This window comes from Hyla sarda, chromosome 5, assembly GCF_029499605.1.
Source record: "Hyla sarda isolate aHylSar1 chromosome 5, aHylSar1.hap1, whole genome shotgun sequence".
Classification (NCBI taxonomy): domain Eukaryota; kingdom Metazoa; phylum Chordata; class Amphibia; order Anura; family Hylidae; genus Hyla; species Hyla sarda.
In genome coordinates this window covers 248,761,674-248,778,615 of record NC_079193.1, presented here as the reverse complement: position 1 = coordinate 248,778,615, position 16,942 = coordinate 248,761,674, and the positions used below count along the sequence as shown (strand labels likewise).

Genomic DNA, 16,942 nt, shown 5'->3' with positions numbered 1-16,942 from the left:
AAACAATAAACCATATTAGCCTAAGAGAAGGGTGCCAAAGTACGGCCTCCATCACAGTCATCAAATTAACAAGTTCCTAAGGAAGCACATTCATCGGCACTTACTGAGGTAGAAATTCAGGGGACAGGAGGAGGAGAAGGTGGCTTATTATAGAGCCAAACTATCCAGCTTTCCTGGAGGAAACTATAGCCTTCTTGTCCCTCTCCTCCTAAGTTCTGTTAAAAGTGGTAGTACAACCACACAGAGTATGGTAAAAGGTCTGTTGTATGACCACTCTGGAGGGAGCACAGGGAAAGAAGAGTGTTCCTTTCAGGTGCTGGTGACCTATTCCACTGTATAGAAAGATATTGAGCTCATCCCATGTTCATTCATCTAGAACTTATGGATAGGTGTGGGGTCCATAACACATACCTAACAAACTAACTGTCCAGTGTGACAGCTACTGGAAATATGTCACATTTGAAAAGCTATATTCATATTATATTTGGCTCACTAGAATCACGCTAGTGGCCAGCAAACAGACAATCCCAGAAATACTAAATGGCAACGGAAGCCACAATTACTTTCAGATTGCACAATAGAGGAAGAAACTGTAGTCTATGTGAACACACAGTATTTTGGCCCTCAATGGTGTCATTATTTTACCAAAACCAGGAGTGAGTTAAAAATCACAGAAAGGGTGCAAATATCCCCATTATAGTTGTTCTGTGTTGGTTCAACTCCTAGTTTCAGTAAAAATAATGACCCACAAAATGCCAAAAATGCAGTGAGTGAGTGCACATAGCATCGTACTGTGGAAGCCTGCAATAGACATCAGTACAGTTTATGTGAGTGGGTGAGGACAGCTGTTAAAACCATTCATGAATACCTAGCAGTCTACTCCATTACAGAAGTCCAGTATATACTTCTTATGCTTAAAAAAATAAATACATAAAAAAATGAATGTATTGACTTAAGAAAAATTTGAAACATTTTCCAATTTTTGAAGTGTAAAATATTACAAAATATTACTGCTTATGGATATAATACCGGAAATACCTTTGATTTAAAAACCAAAACCAAAGTTTTAAAGCCATTTACAATATTTATTAACAATAAGAAATGTACTAACGTCAGTTTTTTGGCAAATAGAAACCGCAAGGCTGCTTTTAACAGAGTTGCTTTTGGCAAAACTCCTTCCCCTCTTTCTGATGTTTCACATAACGCCACAATAGAAGTGCCTAAAGCTTCCTCCATGTCGGCAAAACCCTGAAGAAGGGAATAGAGACAAAGTGAATTCTAGCTGATGTTAGTGCAGAAAACTGAGATACTGCGGATAACATTTCAGGTTAAAAAAAATCTTGAGAACAAATCAAAAATCATGTAGTAACACAGAGCAGACAATCCTGCTGTACAGGGAATTGTCTGTAAGAATAAAGTGTACGCCAACATAACATCCGGCTTTTCTTGCTCTCACTTGATGGCACTGTACTCCTGTCCCCAAGCTCAGATTCAAGTGAATGGCCACCTTATCTCCATTTACATTTGTAATGGCACAAGACAGAGCTGTCCTCTGTCAACACTCCTTTATGTCCCATGTATGGAACATCTCATTGCTATACGACAGAATCCGAATATAAAAAGTTCTCCACATCCCTCGGCATTTGCAGATGATCTCCTCCTTTCCCACTCCTCCCCCTGACTTCTTTAGGCTATGTTCACATGGTGGAATGTCCGCACGGATAATTTCCATCCAGAGATTTCACAGACAGCAGATCACAGACATGCATTTCCATGCAAAAGCTGTAAAAACATTGAACATTTTCAATATTTTAGCGGACGCCGGAATCAGGATTTCCATGGCAGATTCTGCCATGTGAACAGAGAAAATCAATGGGAGTCTGCAGCTGCAGAATGTTTGTGCGGCAAATTCATGTGGAGTTCTGCACGAACATTCTGTAGTGTGAACCTGGTCTTACTCTCCCTAATGTCTATCCCACACCAAGTATCTTAATATAGCAATAATAAACTTAATCCTACTAAGTGAGGATCTAAATATTACTCTGCCCCCTCATATTGTCCATCAATTATGTGACAACTATCCCTTTTGTCTAGCAATCCAAATCGCTTAAAGACTGGAGAGCCTGTCTTTCTGACACCTTCCAGACCAACTATCCACCCTTGTTACACTCCCTTAAATCAGACTTGCCAGCTGGGAGTGCAGGGATTACTCGTAATTGGGGAGAAACAATATCATAAAAATCAATACTACCGCTATTGCTATATATTTTTTCCTCTATTCCAAGCCATCTACAGTGCCCTTTCTTCCAGAGGCTCTGTGTGCCTTTGTTTGGCAGTCTGGGAGAGCCAGACCATCCTCCGTGGGTACAATCGTATTATTTAGCTGCAGTCTTGACTGCTTCTACCGTACTGTACAGACAGTTGGTCCACTTCAAGGGTTACACAGAGCATATGGACAAAAGACCACTCCTTTCATTTGTTAGGTGTGCTCTCATCAAATCCACTCTTGACAACATGCCGCCATCATAGCGTCCATCACCGAGACGCACAATCCCTACCTGTTCTACACACCCCTCTTTAACTCCGATGGGCACCTGACTCTTGTCTTTAAATGGGCACTGTCACCAACTTTATTTTTTGATATGTTGTACTTCTGGAGGGGACGGGCTAGCGCCGCATGTAACTAATAGTTTATCTACACAGGGTGCCTCCAGCTGTTTCAATACTACAACTCCCAGCATGCCCTGACAGCCAATAGATGTCAGGGCAAGCTGGGAGTTGTAGTGATGAAACAGCTGGAGGCACCCTGTGTAGATGAACTAAGGGCGGAAGTCGCCCCCAGCAGGCATCAGTGACGTGGTGCCTGCTGAGGAAGTCTGCCTGGTAGTGAGCACACTGCCAGGCAGACAAAAAGCATTTTTAATATAGTAAAAATAAAATTAAAAGCAGGGAGGGGGTAGGGATAGATTGGCAATAGGCAGGGACAGAAAGAAAAAAAATAGGATGGTGGGAGCTACCCTTTAAGCAAATTTGTTTTGCTTCTGCTTACTCCTCAGCATCATTCCTAGGTTGTGCTGGAGATAATTGGATAACCTTCTCTAACTTCCTAACCTTGTCTGATTTAAAACCTACTAATGGGGTATCCTACCTAGCTGCAGTACCCCAGCATCATCAATACTTTAGTATCCCCAGTTGCAACATTCCTATGCAGCCTCTAAGGACTGTCTGCACCTACACTTCTCTCTCCAGCCATTTGAAGACCTGTGTTTCCACATCACTAATATCCCAGCCAATTAGCATCCTCCATAACCTCTTCCTAAATTCCTATTTAGACATCCCTCGTCCTTTTTGACAGGGTTAGGAGAGGGAACTAGGCCATTCTATCTCCAATTAGGACTGGAGGGAGGCTTTGACCCTGTGCTACAAGACGTTGATTTACAATAAAGCACAAGAAACCTACAAAATATTGGTCTAGAAAACTTGTTTCCAGCTGACAATACTCTGGACTCAAGTTCTAGACTTTATACACTGTATTATGTTTATATGCCTGCCACTGACGCCAGACTCCTTTTATTACTCCCAAGCCCTCTCTCCTGGTGGACCAGATCACTATTGAGATTCCTCGTATTATTAGGGGAAACAAAATCCCCCGTTTTGTGGAAGTCCAGTCTCCTTCTCCCTACCTTCTAGTCCTGGCTTCAGGAAGTTGCACACTTGCATAGGATTGAGGAACTCTTAACGTACTCTAGGTGCATGTAGAGAAACAATGCGCCATGTCAAGCCCATAACTCAACTTTGTATCTGCTGCGATTTCAGAGATCTGCACTTATCAGGTTCACCCTAGTCTGCGACCAGGGATGTTACACATGACGTTTCACCCTCCCACTTGTCATTCCTTACCAGGTTGTGGAGTTGGTCTTATCTATGCGCTATGTATGTTTATTTGTCTGTCTTGTTCCTTTCTTTCCTTTACCCCTCTCCCTCTATTTTTCACCAGATTTCTGTTCTGTGGGCTTTATCATTTTCATCTGTCCCTGAGCTAGTAGGTGTAGACCAGCCGCTATGATCTCTCCTATACACTGTGCAAACACAGAAAAGAAGCTTGAGTGTACAGTAGAAGTGGAGCCGGCACATACGAGAATAAGCCTGGGGAGGAACGCAAGGATGCACAAGTGGATGCACTGACTACACAAGCCTGCGGGAGTGGTGCTCAGCCCCAAAAGAAGCAGCAAACTTGTGATTAAGAGAGAAACAAAGGAGGCGACACTCACCATGCAGGGATTTTTTATTCACTCATTGGTGGCTGGAGGCAGGTGTCAGGCGGGGGAGTAACAGGGAGGACGGGGCTGCCCGCAGCCTCGTCCTTTCTGTTACTCCCCCGCCTGACACCTGCCTCCAGCCACCAATGAGTGAATAAAGAATCCCTGCATGGTGAGTGTCGCCTCCTTTGTTTCTCTCTACATCACAGAAAAGAAGCTCATGCTCCCACTGTGTCTCTATAGCCAGAGCAAAGTTTCTTTTTTTCTTATTTCTTTTTATATTCACTTGTAATATTGATTTATGACAAGTTTGTTGAAACAACAGTGACCATTTAACCTCACAAGGGCAATTCATAGATGTTGGATCTCATGACAGAAGTGCTTAAATTTACTTCTAGTGAAGACTGGAAAGAAAGCAATCAGATCGTTTACTAGTATTCCAGCCTCAGTACAACACTCCGGTCATTTATTCACTAGGGTGTGCAATATTCAATACTGCAATATTTGGGCAGCCAGATCGTTTGTATTTTGTCAGCAATGCGAAAACGTAAGTATTCCTGCCTGTACTTTAGAAAGAAAATAGGCTATACATAGGTAAATCCTGTTGGGCATTACCTGTAAAAGCGGCAGGACTGGATGCAGTGCTTCAATAAACTTATTCCAAGAAGAAGCAGTCATCACAAGATGCCCTTGGAGGAAATATGTTAGAACAGCTTTAGCAGCTGAACAAACCTAAGAAAAAGTAATGACATTTCTGGTAATTTTTTCAGATTGTGTAAACATTGTAAAACTTTTTAATGAATTAATCTTCCTGAGGAAAATATTTACTGACAAATTGACCCAGTGCAAACCAATCATAATACATTGGATTGTCTACAGAACTTTGTAATAGCAGAAGCGTATCTATCTATAAGATTTTATGTGTCCAGAAAATAAAACTTAGCTGAATGTGGGTAGGACTGCGGTATGAATGACAAACCTGCTCTCTAAGTACTATTTTGTCACCTTACTATGCCAGGAGATCAATGCACACAACTATGTATATTGGAAATCATGTTTCTATACCCACAAAAAATAAACCACCATCTGATTATTTATTTAGCGTCAGACTGGTACCTTTTAATTTTTAAACCCCTGGAGTGTGTACACAAAAGAATAAAATGATTGGCCCCATCTGAATGGCATATGTCAGTGTACCTGAGATTTTCATGGCACATTTTTTTAGAGTGGCTGATGGGTGCATTAAACTGATCCATAGGCTATATGGTGATCTATTAGAGCCTTTGATTACTTGTATACTTCGAAAGCATTTCATTATAGTATTCCCTCTGGAGAAAAAGGCCAGCAAAGGCCTGGACAAGCAACAGAGCTTTCATTCTGCACGTCACTGATGACATGTCAAAACATATTAATGACATGAACATGTTAAAGGGATTATCCACCATAAGGTGATTTTAGTACGTACCTGGCAGACAGTAATGGACATGCTTAGGAAGGATCTGCGCTTGTCTTGGGGCTAAATGGCTATGCTGTGAGATTACCATAACACTGTGGCTAGCTGTTTGTGAACGGTATTTCCTGTTTGACTTTTCTTTTTTTTACTACAAATCCCATAATTCCATCTTCCTCCCTCCCACATTTCAGCCACCCCACCCATTGAAACGTAAATGAGCTGCATCCATTCAAATCAGTGTGGTTTTCAATCAGGGTACAGCTGTTGCATTAGTTGCAGATTGATCTCTCTCCCACCAAGTGATCCCTCCACTCGCGGAATTCCGTGATCGGAGATTCCGCAGTATGAACATACCCTTGCAGTCTGAAAAATATAGTATATTATAAGCAATTGTTATTTTATTTTCTGTTGCTTAAAGTAATGCAATTATATAATTTATGTAATGTGTGCCGATATGTTCAGGTATACGTTAACAAAATTTTAAGCCTATTAACAGTATATAAATATACCCTCTATTTTATACTCAAGAGCACCATAAAAGGAAAATGGACGCAAAGACCTTGCATTCTGAGCTTTAGTAACAAATGGGCAGTCTTTACAGTGATCAAGTGACCTTTTTCTTATGTAAGTGTGCATAAAGAGATAACTGTCAATCACTTAGAAAACCACCCACTGGACGCCTAAGCCTAGAATGAGAAGGAAGCGAGAAAAAAAAAAAAAAAACTATATCTCAATCTCATAAGGTCCTTCTGCTATATTATAAATTTGCGCCAGATCAGACTGCATATCCTATAAAGTCCAAAAACATACTTTTAAGAGAAAAAAAAAAAAAAGCACCTCATTGTTGGAGTCCTGCAGGCCAAATGTAGCGATTTCATACAGAACTTTTGGATGCAGAAGAAAATTTATACCATTGCAAATAGAAGACACAGGTTTGGTGACATTGTGAACTCCTAAAGAATCCTAAAATTACAACAAAGGTAAGCATAAATACAACATCTATTTGGAGCATACCTAAATACATTTATAGCAGCTAAAGGTCTCTTTAATATACCCATAAAGACAGAATAGACAAAACAGAGAAAGATGGTACTAGCAACTTACCTATATATCAATCTCCAGTAACTACCAGAGCCAGGGGCTATAGTGCTCAGCGGGGAGTGATGAGCCCTGTTCTGGAGCTCATAGGGGTCTCAGCGGGTAGGGATGAGCCCCACTTTGGAGATTGTGGGGGGGTTTCAGAGATTGAACCTCCCGCAATCAGACACTTATCCCCAATTCTCTGGATATAGGATGGGTTTTCCTTATTGGAACACCCTTTTAAGCACTGTCATTTTCTGGTTGTCAGACATAGTCACTGACTAAGCCATAGTAATGAAAGGTATGGATGCAGCGTAGCTGTAATGAAACAGATATCACTTCAGGAATACTAGTGGTGAGAGAGTCCATTTTATGGGCCAAAAAATAAATTAAAAAAAGAACCTGGAGTCTCTTTTTTGAAATTGGACCTGTTAGCAGGAAAACAGGGGGTGTATATAAAAAAAAAAAAGAAAAAAAAAGAAAAAAAGAAAAGCACATGCCTAGTATTCTTTTTTTTTTTTCACAGTACTTTCCAGTGCAGAGATGAGTTTATTTATTTTTTATAATTTTTTTTTTTTTTTTTTTTACAAATTAGGCTAAAAAGCCCGGGGGGCATTCCCCGGCATGGCAAAATCCTAGGTAAGTCCTGCTTATGTCCTCTTTATCTAGTGAGGATCAGTAAAACAGGGTATGCAGATACAAGCATGCCATGGGGAGGCTATACAAATAGGACATGGATTGGACATGCCTGGGCTCTTGGAGAATATGAAAAATAATTAATATAAATATAATATTATATATATATAACAAACAACAAAAAACGTGGTTTCAAATGGCTGGAAGTGCTCAACCCCAAATGCGGTTGTGCATTTATACTGGGGGAGCAGATCCTGCCCTTGTAGTCCGTTGCTAGGGGCGATCCCCAGCATAAAAATGCATACAATGGAGGATGCCTGCAGCGGACTACAAGTGCCACATATCCACACCGTTTATCTGGTGTAGGGTTCTATTGTGGCACTTGTAGTCCGCTGCAGGCATCCTCCATTGTATGCATTTTTATGCTGGGGATCGCCCCTAGCAACGGACTACAAGGGCAGGATCTGCTCCCCCAGTATAAATGCACAACCGCATTTGGGGTTGAGCACTTCCAGCCATTTGAAACCACGTTTTTTGTTGTTTGTTAAAATTTAAATTTGGAGGTTTGTAAACTCCAACATTAATGCGCCTTGAATATCTACCAGGCAGCATTAAGGAAGCACCTGTGAGGCCAGGCACCCATAATAGCCAACTCAGGTGGGGCTTGCAGCTTGCCTCCCTCCTCCCATTGCATGTGTGCGTAGTAACACTGGAGGGTATCTGGAAGGAAGTTGTGAGCCAGCCGAATGCTGCCGTAATTGCCCACTGGCCCCTGTTCTGTTTATCAAGCACAGGTAGGACTAGCGTTAGGTCTCGCACCAAAATGAGAAACCTTGGCGTTGGTGTGCGGGCTCTGGTGTGTCCTTCATATAAGGATACACTGGCGAATGTCTCAATTTTAACATCAGTGTTGAGGGATAGCCAATGTATTGTTTACATCCACCACAGTAGTGCATCCATATTCTTGTATTGTGTATATATATATATATATATATATATATATATATATATATATACATATATATACACACATATACACACACACACACATACACATATATATAGTATGTCTGGAATCATGGGATTATTTATTTACACCCATGTTTTTCTGCTAAAAAGTCCGCTTCAAGGGCTTTGCTGCAAAACACATAAAAAATATATAGATACTTAGGAGAAAGTGCAGCGAAGAGCTACTAAACTAGTACATGGATTGCAGGATAGGTCAAAGGAAAACTGTCATCCCGTTCACCCACACTAAACCCAATACAGCGAGTTATAGTGCGGGTGAACAGGAGACCAATGTGGGGTCTCTGACTAATATACAAACCTTCAGTCCGGCACCTGGTCGCCTCCAGCGTTGAATTGCACGCTGGAGGCACAGTGTGCACAAACACTCACGTGACCAGCGACCATGAATATTCAAATCCAGCTGGCGGGCACGTCTCCAGCACACAATTAATTGCAGATAGAAGACGATTTTCAGAGGGACCGGGTGCCAGACTGAAGGTATGTATATTAGTCAGAGACCCGGCATCGGTCTCCTGTTCACCCGCATTATAACCTGGTGTACTGGGTTTAGTGTGGGTGAACGACATGACCGTTTTCCTTCAAAAAAGGACATTAAAAAGGGATATCCAGGAAGAGAAAAACACAGCTAATTTGTTTCAAAAACAGCTCCACATCTGTCTCCAGGTTGGGTGTGGTTTTACAACTTGGCTCCATTCACTTCAATGGAACGGAGCTGCAGAACCACACTCAACCTGGAGACAGATGGGGAGCTGATTTTGAAAGAAAGCTTCTCTGTTTTTCTATTCCTGGATAATTCCTTTAACATGTATAGTTGAAAGAAAGAGGAGACAGAGGGGATATGATTGAATGTTTTACATAGATAAAGGGAATCAACACAGTAAATGAAGAGAGTATATTTAAAAGAATACAAACTACCACAAGAGGACATAATTTATATTAGAGGGTCAAAGATTTATGCAGTAATATCAGGAAGTATTACTTTACTGAGAGTAGTGGATGCATGAAACAGCCTTCCTGCAGAAGTGGTAGCTGCAAATACAGTGAAGTTTAAAGAGGTACTCCGGTGGATAACTTTTTTTTTTTATTTATTTATTTTTTTTAAATCAACTGGTGCCAGAAAGTTAAATAGATTTGTAAATGACTTCTATTAAAAAATCTTAATCCTTCCAGTACTTATTAGCTGCTGAATACTACAGAGGAAGTTATTTTCTTTTTGGAACACAGAGCTCTCTACTGACATCTCTGTCCATTTTAAGAACTGTCCAGAGTAGGAGAAAATCCCTATAGCAAACATGTGCTGCTCTGGACTGAGGCGTCAGCAGAGAGAACTGTGGTCATGATGTCAGCAGAGAGCTCTGTGTTCCAAAAAGAAAACATTTTCCTTTGTAGTATTCAGCAGCTAATAAGTACTGGCAGGATTAAGATTTTTTAATAGAAGTAAATTACAAATCTGTTTAACTTTAAGGCACCAGTTAATTAAAAAAAAATATATATAAAAAAAAATAAAAAATATAAATAAAAAGGTTTTCCACTGGAGAACCCCTTTAAGCATGCATGGGATATGCATAAGGCTATCCTCCATATAAGATAGGCTTAGGGATTATTTATAGTATTGAGAATATTTGGCAGACTAGATTGGTCGCATGATTCTTATTTGCCAACACATTCTATGATTCTAACCATAAAGCAGCCTCAATCCCAGTTGTGCTGCTATAACATTAATAAATGAGCCATTCTAAGAAAAGGTTTATGGAAAATCACAATCATTGTACCTCTCGGAATCATCCCAAGTCAAGATTTTTACCTGTGGTTTTCCCTTTTTCAACAAAAACCGCCAAGTATCAACAAGCCCCAATGCTGATTATTATTTACAGCTGCCAACAAACCACATGCATGACATCCAATAGCAATATGAGGCTCCCAGGCTACGCTAGAACTGTGGGAACAGCGATTTATATCACAAATTATGTTGGAAGCTGGAATCCTACATGGTAATTAAGCTGTGTGCACCTATATAAGACTAATAATTGTCAATAAAAGCCCTAGGAAGAAATGAGCAGCTACTTTACTAAATAAAAATACTATGGTGTGTTAAAGGAAAACAATAATTTATACCTTAACAATCTGGAGACAGCAGGTGTAAGCCTGTACCCTCACCGCAGGCACCCAATTAGACAGCATCCGCAAGAGGACTTTCTGACTTTCCTCCAGTAATACAGGGCCACTCTGAGCAGAACTGCAGCTGTTTACAGAGACAAAAGGGGAACAATTTTAAGAGTTAAAGTGGATATTGACTTCTGGAGACCATTTTACAGTTTATTGTAGCTGTATAGGATTACTTATCTGGTTCTAAACCATAATATAGAGGTGCATTAACAATTCTGCAGCCGTTATTGGAAACAGTAAAGTTTATAGTAGACACATCCCTAACAGTTTAGTGGAGATCCAATAATCCCCCAAATATTATTTACTACAAATGGTTACTATACAATGTCTGCTATAAAGTTTTTCTCCATGTAAATCTACTAAAAGAGCGAGTGAAAAGGAGTAATTTCAGCTCTGAGGGGCGAACAAGTGTAAACAGGAGACTTCAGCTCTATAGCAAACAGGATTGTGAATGCAGTTCGTGGATACAATTCAGACTATCTCAGAATCAGTTTAATATGAAAAATGCAAAGGCTTACATTTGACAAGACTGGCTTTAACCTCTTGAAGGACACTGCACTTTTGGGCCTTAAAGGGGTACTCCACTGGCCATCGTTCAGAACTAAGTGTTCCGAATGCTGTTTTCACGCTGTGGGGGTCGGCCATGCCCCTCGTGACATCATGGCCATGCCCCAGCAATGCAAGTCTATGGGACCCACTCCCACTCCCCCAGAGACAATCATCACGCCCCCTCCCATAGACTCGCATTGGGGGTGTGTGGCCGTGATGTCACGAGGGCCATGGCCGACCCCCGCAGCGTGAGAACAGCGTTCGGAAGATTTAGTTCTGAACGGTGGCCAGTGGAGTACCCCTTTAATGACACAGCCAGCTTCATTTCTGCATTGTCTTTTGAGTAACCAATTGAACTGTGAACTTATTTTACCATACAATGTATGGCACAACCCAAAAAATATTTTTTGGGGAAATTAAAATTTTGCAACTTTTGAAGGGTTTTGTTTTTACGCAGTGCACAGTAAAACTGACATTTTCCTTTTATTCTGTGAGTCAATATGATTAAAATGATACCCATGGTTACATGAATTTCTATAACTGTACTACTATAAAAAAAAAAAAAAAAATTGTAGCAGAATATTCTGACCCCTATAGCTTTCTTATTTTTCCGTATACGGGGCTGTATAAGGGCTAATTTTTTTTGCACTGCCATCTAGTTTCCACTTCCACTTTTTGTGTATGTGTGGCTTTTTTATCACTTTTTATTAAAAAAAATTCTGGGATGTGATGGGACCAAAAAGCAGCAATCTTGGACTTTTTTACGATTATGCTGCTCATTGTACGTGATCATTTATATTACATTTTAATCGTTTCAACATTTAAATTTTAAAATATGCGGCAATACAAAATAGGTGTTTGAGTTATTTTTTTTTTTACACTTTTTTGTAAAATAGGAAAAGAGGATTAAAATTTTTATTGAGAGAGGAGCTTATTCTGATTGCAAATGAGGGCCCACGCGATTACACTGGGGTTGGTAAAATGAGTCTGACTATGCCCTGATAATTCAGATGCCGTAATCAGGATTACGGCATCTGAAGGGTTAATAGGTTCATAGCAGCTGGGAACCCCTGTGCATGAAGCAACTACAGCTCCTACTTGTCCTGGTGTGTTACATTTCAGGGCACCAGGACATACTTTTATGTCCAATGTCCTTAAGGGGTTAAATAATCTAAGTTTATATTTAAAAGAATATTCCCTATGGTGCATTTTTATTACGATTCATGCTCTGGCCCCTATTAAAAATAAAATATATATGTTAAATACACACACACGCTCCTCCCTCCCCTGCAGCGGCTATTGGGGTGCTGTTGGCACAAGACCCAGCCTGCTCAGCCCATCATTGACTACGGTGGTGTTGTGCCACCGATCGTTTTATTGTGCTGGTATTTGTGCCAATACAAGGAAGTGCTGCGCAGCGAAGGCCACCACTGACAATGGCAGCAGCATGGGAGCGTGGAAGGTACAGTGGGGCAAAAAAGTATTTAGTCAGCCACCAATTGTGCAAGTTCTCCCACTTAAAAGGATGAGAGAGACCTGTAATTTTCATCATAGGTATACCTCAACTATGAAGGACATAATGAGAGAAAAAAAAAATCCATAAAGTCACATTGTCTGATTTTTAAAGAATTTGTAAATTATGGTGAAACATAAGTATTTGGTCAATAACCAAAGTTCATCTCAATACTTTGTTATATACCTTTTGTTGGCAATGACAGAGGTCAAACGCTTCTTCTAAGTCTTCACAAGGTTTTCACACACTGTTGCTGGTATTTTGGCCCATTCCTAGATGCAGATCTCCTCTAGAGCAGTGATGTTTTGGGGCTGTCGCTGGGCAACACGGACTTTCAACTCCCTCCAAAAGTTGAGATCTGGAGACTGGCTAGGCCACTTCAGGACCTTGAAATGCTTCTTATGAAGCCACTCCTTCACTGCCTGGGCGGTATATTTGGGAACATTGTCATGCTGAAAGACACAGCCATGTTTCATCTTCAATGCCCTTGCTGATGGTAGGAGGTTTTCACTCAAAATCTCACAACACATTCATTCTTTCCTTTACATGGATCAGTCGTCCTAGTCTGTTAGCAGAAAAACAGCCCCAGAGCATAATGTTTCCACCCCCATGCTTCACAGTAGGTATGGTGTTCTTTGGATGCAACTAAGCATACTTTCTCCTCCAAACACTACGGGTTGAGTATTTACCAAAAAGGTTTTACTTTAGTTTCATCTGACCATATGACATTCTCCCAATACTCTTTTGGATCATCCAAATGCTCTCTAGCAAATTTCAGAAAGGCCCAGACATGTACTGGCTTAAGCAGGGGGAGGTCTGGAACTGCATGATTTGAGTCCCTGGCAGCGTAGTGTGTTACTGATGGAAGCCTTTGTTACTTTTTGTCCTAGCTCTCTGCAGGTCATTCACTAGGTCCCCCTGTGTGGTTCTGGGATTTTTGCTCACCGTTCTTGTGGTCATTTTAACACCATGAGGTGAGATCTTGCGTGGTCTTGTATGACTTCCATTTTCTAATAATTGCTCCCACAGTTGATTTCTTCACACCAAAATGCTTACCTATTGCAGATTCAGTCTTCCCAGCCTGGTGCTGGTCTACAATTTTGTTTCAGGTGTCCTTCGACAGCTCTTTGGTCTTGGCCATAGTGGAGTTTGGAGTGTGACTGTTTGAGGTTGTGGATAGGTGTCTTTTATACTGATAACAAGTTCAAACAGGTGCCATTAATACAGGTAATGAGTGGAGGATAGAGGAGACTCTTGAAGAAGTTACAGGGTCTGTGAGAGACAGAAATCCTGCTTGTTTGTACATGATCAAATACTTATTTCCCACCATAATTAGCAAATAAATTATTTAAAAAAAGAAATCATACAAATGTGATTGTATGGATATTTTTTTTTCTCATGTCTCTCATTGTTGAGGTATACCCATGATGAAAATGACAGGCCTCATCTTTTTAAGTGGGAGAACTTTCACAATTGGAGTAAATACTTTTTTGCCCTACTAAGTAAATTTACTCCAGTGACCTGCTGGCATAGGGATGTGTGAGTTTTTCACAGTTTTTTGCACTATCGTGTCATTTATGCAATTTATGTAGTGTAGTGCCCCACATAATAAATGTTGTCAATGTACAAAAATCAGCACTAATTATACAACCCCCTACCCCTACCCCCAATGTCTAATTGGAGACTAACTTTTTTCCAATTTTTCAAATTGACTAGAAATGTTGAAAATTGTATTGAAAATATATTACCGTATATACTCGAGTATAAGCCGACCCGAGTATAAGCCGAGACCCCTAATTTCAACCCAAAATCCCAGGAAAAGTTATTGACTCGAGTATAAGCCTAGGGTGGGAAATACCTCATCCCCCCCTGTCATCATCCAGACCCGTCATTAACATCCTCATCATCCCCTTGTCATCATCCCACACATCCCCCCTTCATCATCCCCTTGTCATCATCCCACACATCCCCTTATCCCACACATCCCCCCTTCATCATCCCCTTGTCATCATCCCACACATCCCCTTATCCCACACATCCCCCCTTCATCATCCCCTTGTCATCATCCCACACATCCCCCCTTCATCATCCCCTTGTCATCATCCCACACATCCCCTTATCATCCCACACATCCCCCCTTCATCATCCCCTTGTAATCATCCCACACACCCCCCCTTCATCATCCCCACCCCCCTTCATCATCCCCACACCCCCCCCCCCTTCATCATCCTCTTCTCATCATTCGCCCTCAGTGGTCTTCAACCTGCGGACCTCCAGAGGTTTCAAAACTACAACTCCCAGCAAGCCCGGGCAGCCATCGGCTGTCCGGGCTTGCTGGGAGTTGTAGTTTTGAAACCTCCGGAGGTCCGCAGGTTGAAGACCACTGCGGCCTTCAACCTGCGGACCTCCAGAGGTTTCAAAACTACAACTCCCAGCAAGCCCGGGCAGCCATCGGCTGTCCGGGCTTGCTGGGAGTTGTAGTTTTGAAACCTCCGGAGGTCCGCAGGTTGAAGACCACTGCGGCCTTCAACATCATCCAGCCCCCTCTCACCCCCTTTAGTTCTGAGTACTCACCTCCGCTCGGCGCTGGTCCGGTCCTGCAGGGCTGTCCGGTGAGGAGGTGGTCCGGTGAGGAGGTGGTCCGGGCTGCTATCTTCACCGGGGGCGCCTCTTCTCCGCGCTTCCGGCCCGGAATAGAGCCGTTGCCTAGACAACGACGCATCTGTGTCGTTGTTAAGGCAACGTGACTATTCTGAGGCCGGGCCCGAAGCGCTTAGAAGAGGCCTCCCCGGTGAAGATAGCAGCCCGGACCACCTCCTCACCGGACCACCTCCTCACCGGACAGCCCTGCAGGACCGGACCAGCGCCGAGCGGAGGTGAGTACTCAGAACTAAAGGGGGTGAGAGGGGGCTGGATGATGTTGAAGGCCGCAGTGGTCTTCAACCTGCGGACCTCCGGAGGTTTCAAAACTACAACTCCCAGCAAGCCCGGACAGCCGATGGCTGCCCGGGCTTGCTGGGAGTTGTAGTTTTGAAACCTCTGGAGGTCCGCAGGTTGAAGACCACTGCGGGTGGGGGAGTTCACTCGAGTATAAGCCCAGGGGGGTGTTTTCAGCACGAAAAATCGTGCTGAAAAACTCGGCCTATACTCGAGTATATACGGTATATGCCCAGTTTGTGGAATTTAGGTTGCTCTTTATGTCAAATACTGTAGGAAAATAGAATAAATACATAGTACAAAGTTACTATGCTTGTCATCCAGATTAATTTTATATGCAATACACAGGCCAAAAGGCAAGAATGGATGTTACATAAATATATTTTTAAAATTACCCCACTTAGGTTGGATTTAGTATTAGACTATTCATATGTTATTGTCTTGCTCATGTTTATCGGCCAATAAAACATTGCTAATAGTATAGCTAATGGATAACATAGCACATCATAGCAGAAAATGGATGCCATTAGGATGCTACACATGACAGCAGAAAGAAAATAAAACCAAAGCAATATAGCATGAACTTAAACCTTTTTTGAAGAATAATTAGACTTCAGTTGAATTTGCTATACCAACACATCCAAGATACACATGAAAAGAACAGCTAAACGTTAGCAGGAATTGCCTTTATGTGGTATTGCCTGACCTCTGCTGGCTTCAAATGCAAAGAGCCGTACAGTGCAATTTTTTTTTTTTTTTTTTTTTTTTTTATACACCTTTATCAGGCCTAAACTACTTTGGAAAATAATTCATATTGAAATAGAAAGTGAAAAACAAATATACAAAAATAGAGAGCAGAAGATGACATTTTTGTTTCCTTATAGCTACTGCACATAGACAGAACAAATGTATAAATGACTGAAGGAAAAAATACTTTACATGTTTGAGCAGATGTGGATAAACTTGTGAACCAAAGGGAAGTGCTTGTGATACGGAAGGCTAGTGAGGGCTTTCTCAGCAAGTTCTACCAATTCCAAAGAGTTTGCACCCTAAAAAATGCAAGATAAAGTCAATTCAATTACTATGCGAGACTTGTACACCATGTATTTGTTTGAGGATTCATTTGTTATGGTAATTGCACTTCAGAGAAAGTCAAGATTCTTAGATTTTGTTCAGCAGGTTAAAATAATGCTTGCATTGTTCTAGCTTTCTCGTCTTACTGTTATTTCATTAATTTAAAAAAAAATCACTTTAACACTTCACATGTCAACAGTTTTGATTGCTCGTGGATCTCTGTGCATAAAACATGTTAAAAAGACA

The 16,942-nt window shown here is 41.4% G+C and overlaps 1 protein-coding gene across 2 annotated transcripts in view; it reads right to left on the bottom strand.

The window, feature by feature from the left end:
• The window catches only part of RTTN (rotatin), a 259,753-nt gene that overhangs the window by 149,403 nt on the left and 93,408 nt on the right, over nucleotides 1-16,942 (bottom strand). For both annotated transcript variants that reach the window (XR_008844181.1, XM_056521457.1), the window contains exons 14-18: nucleotides 16,562-16,671; nucleotides 10,573-10,699; nucleotides 6,550-6,675; nucleotides 4,875-4,991; nucleotides 1,112-1,248 (exon numbers count right to left, since the gene is read on the bottom strand). Coding sequence is in view for 1 of the 2 variants with exons in the window: in XM_056521457.1 (XP_056377432.1) it covers nucleotides 1,112-1,248; nucleotides 4,875-4,991; nucleotides 6,550-6,675; nucleotides 10,573-10,699; nucleotides 16,562-16,671 (617 nt within the window). In the remaining variant the exon portion in view is untranslated. The remainder of the gene's footprint in view (nucleotides 1-1,111; nucleotides 1,249-4,874; nucleotides 4,992-6,549; nucleotides 6,676-10,572; nucleotides 10,700-16,561; nucleotides 16,672-16,942) is intronic.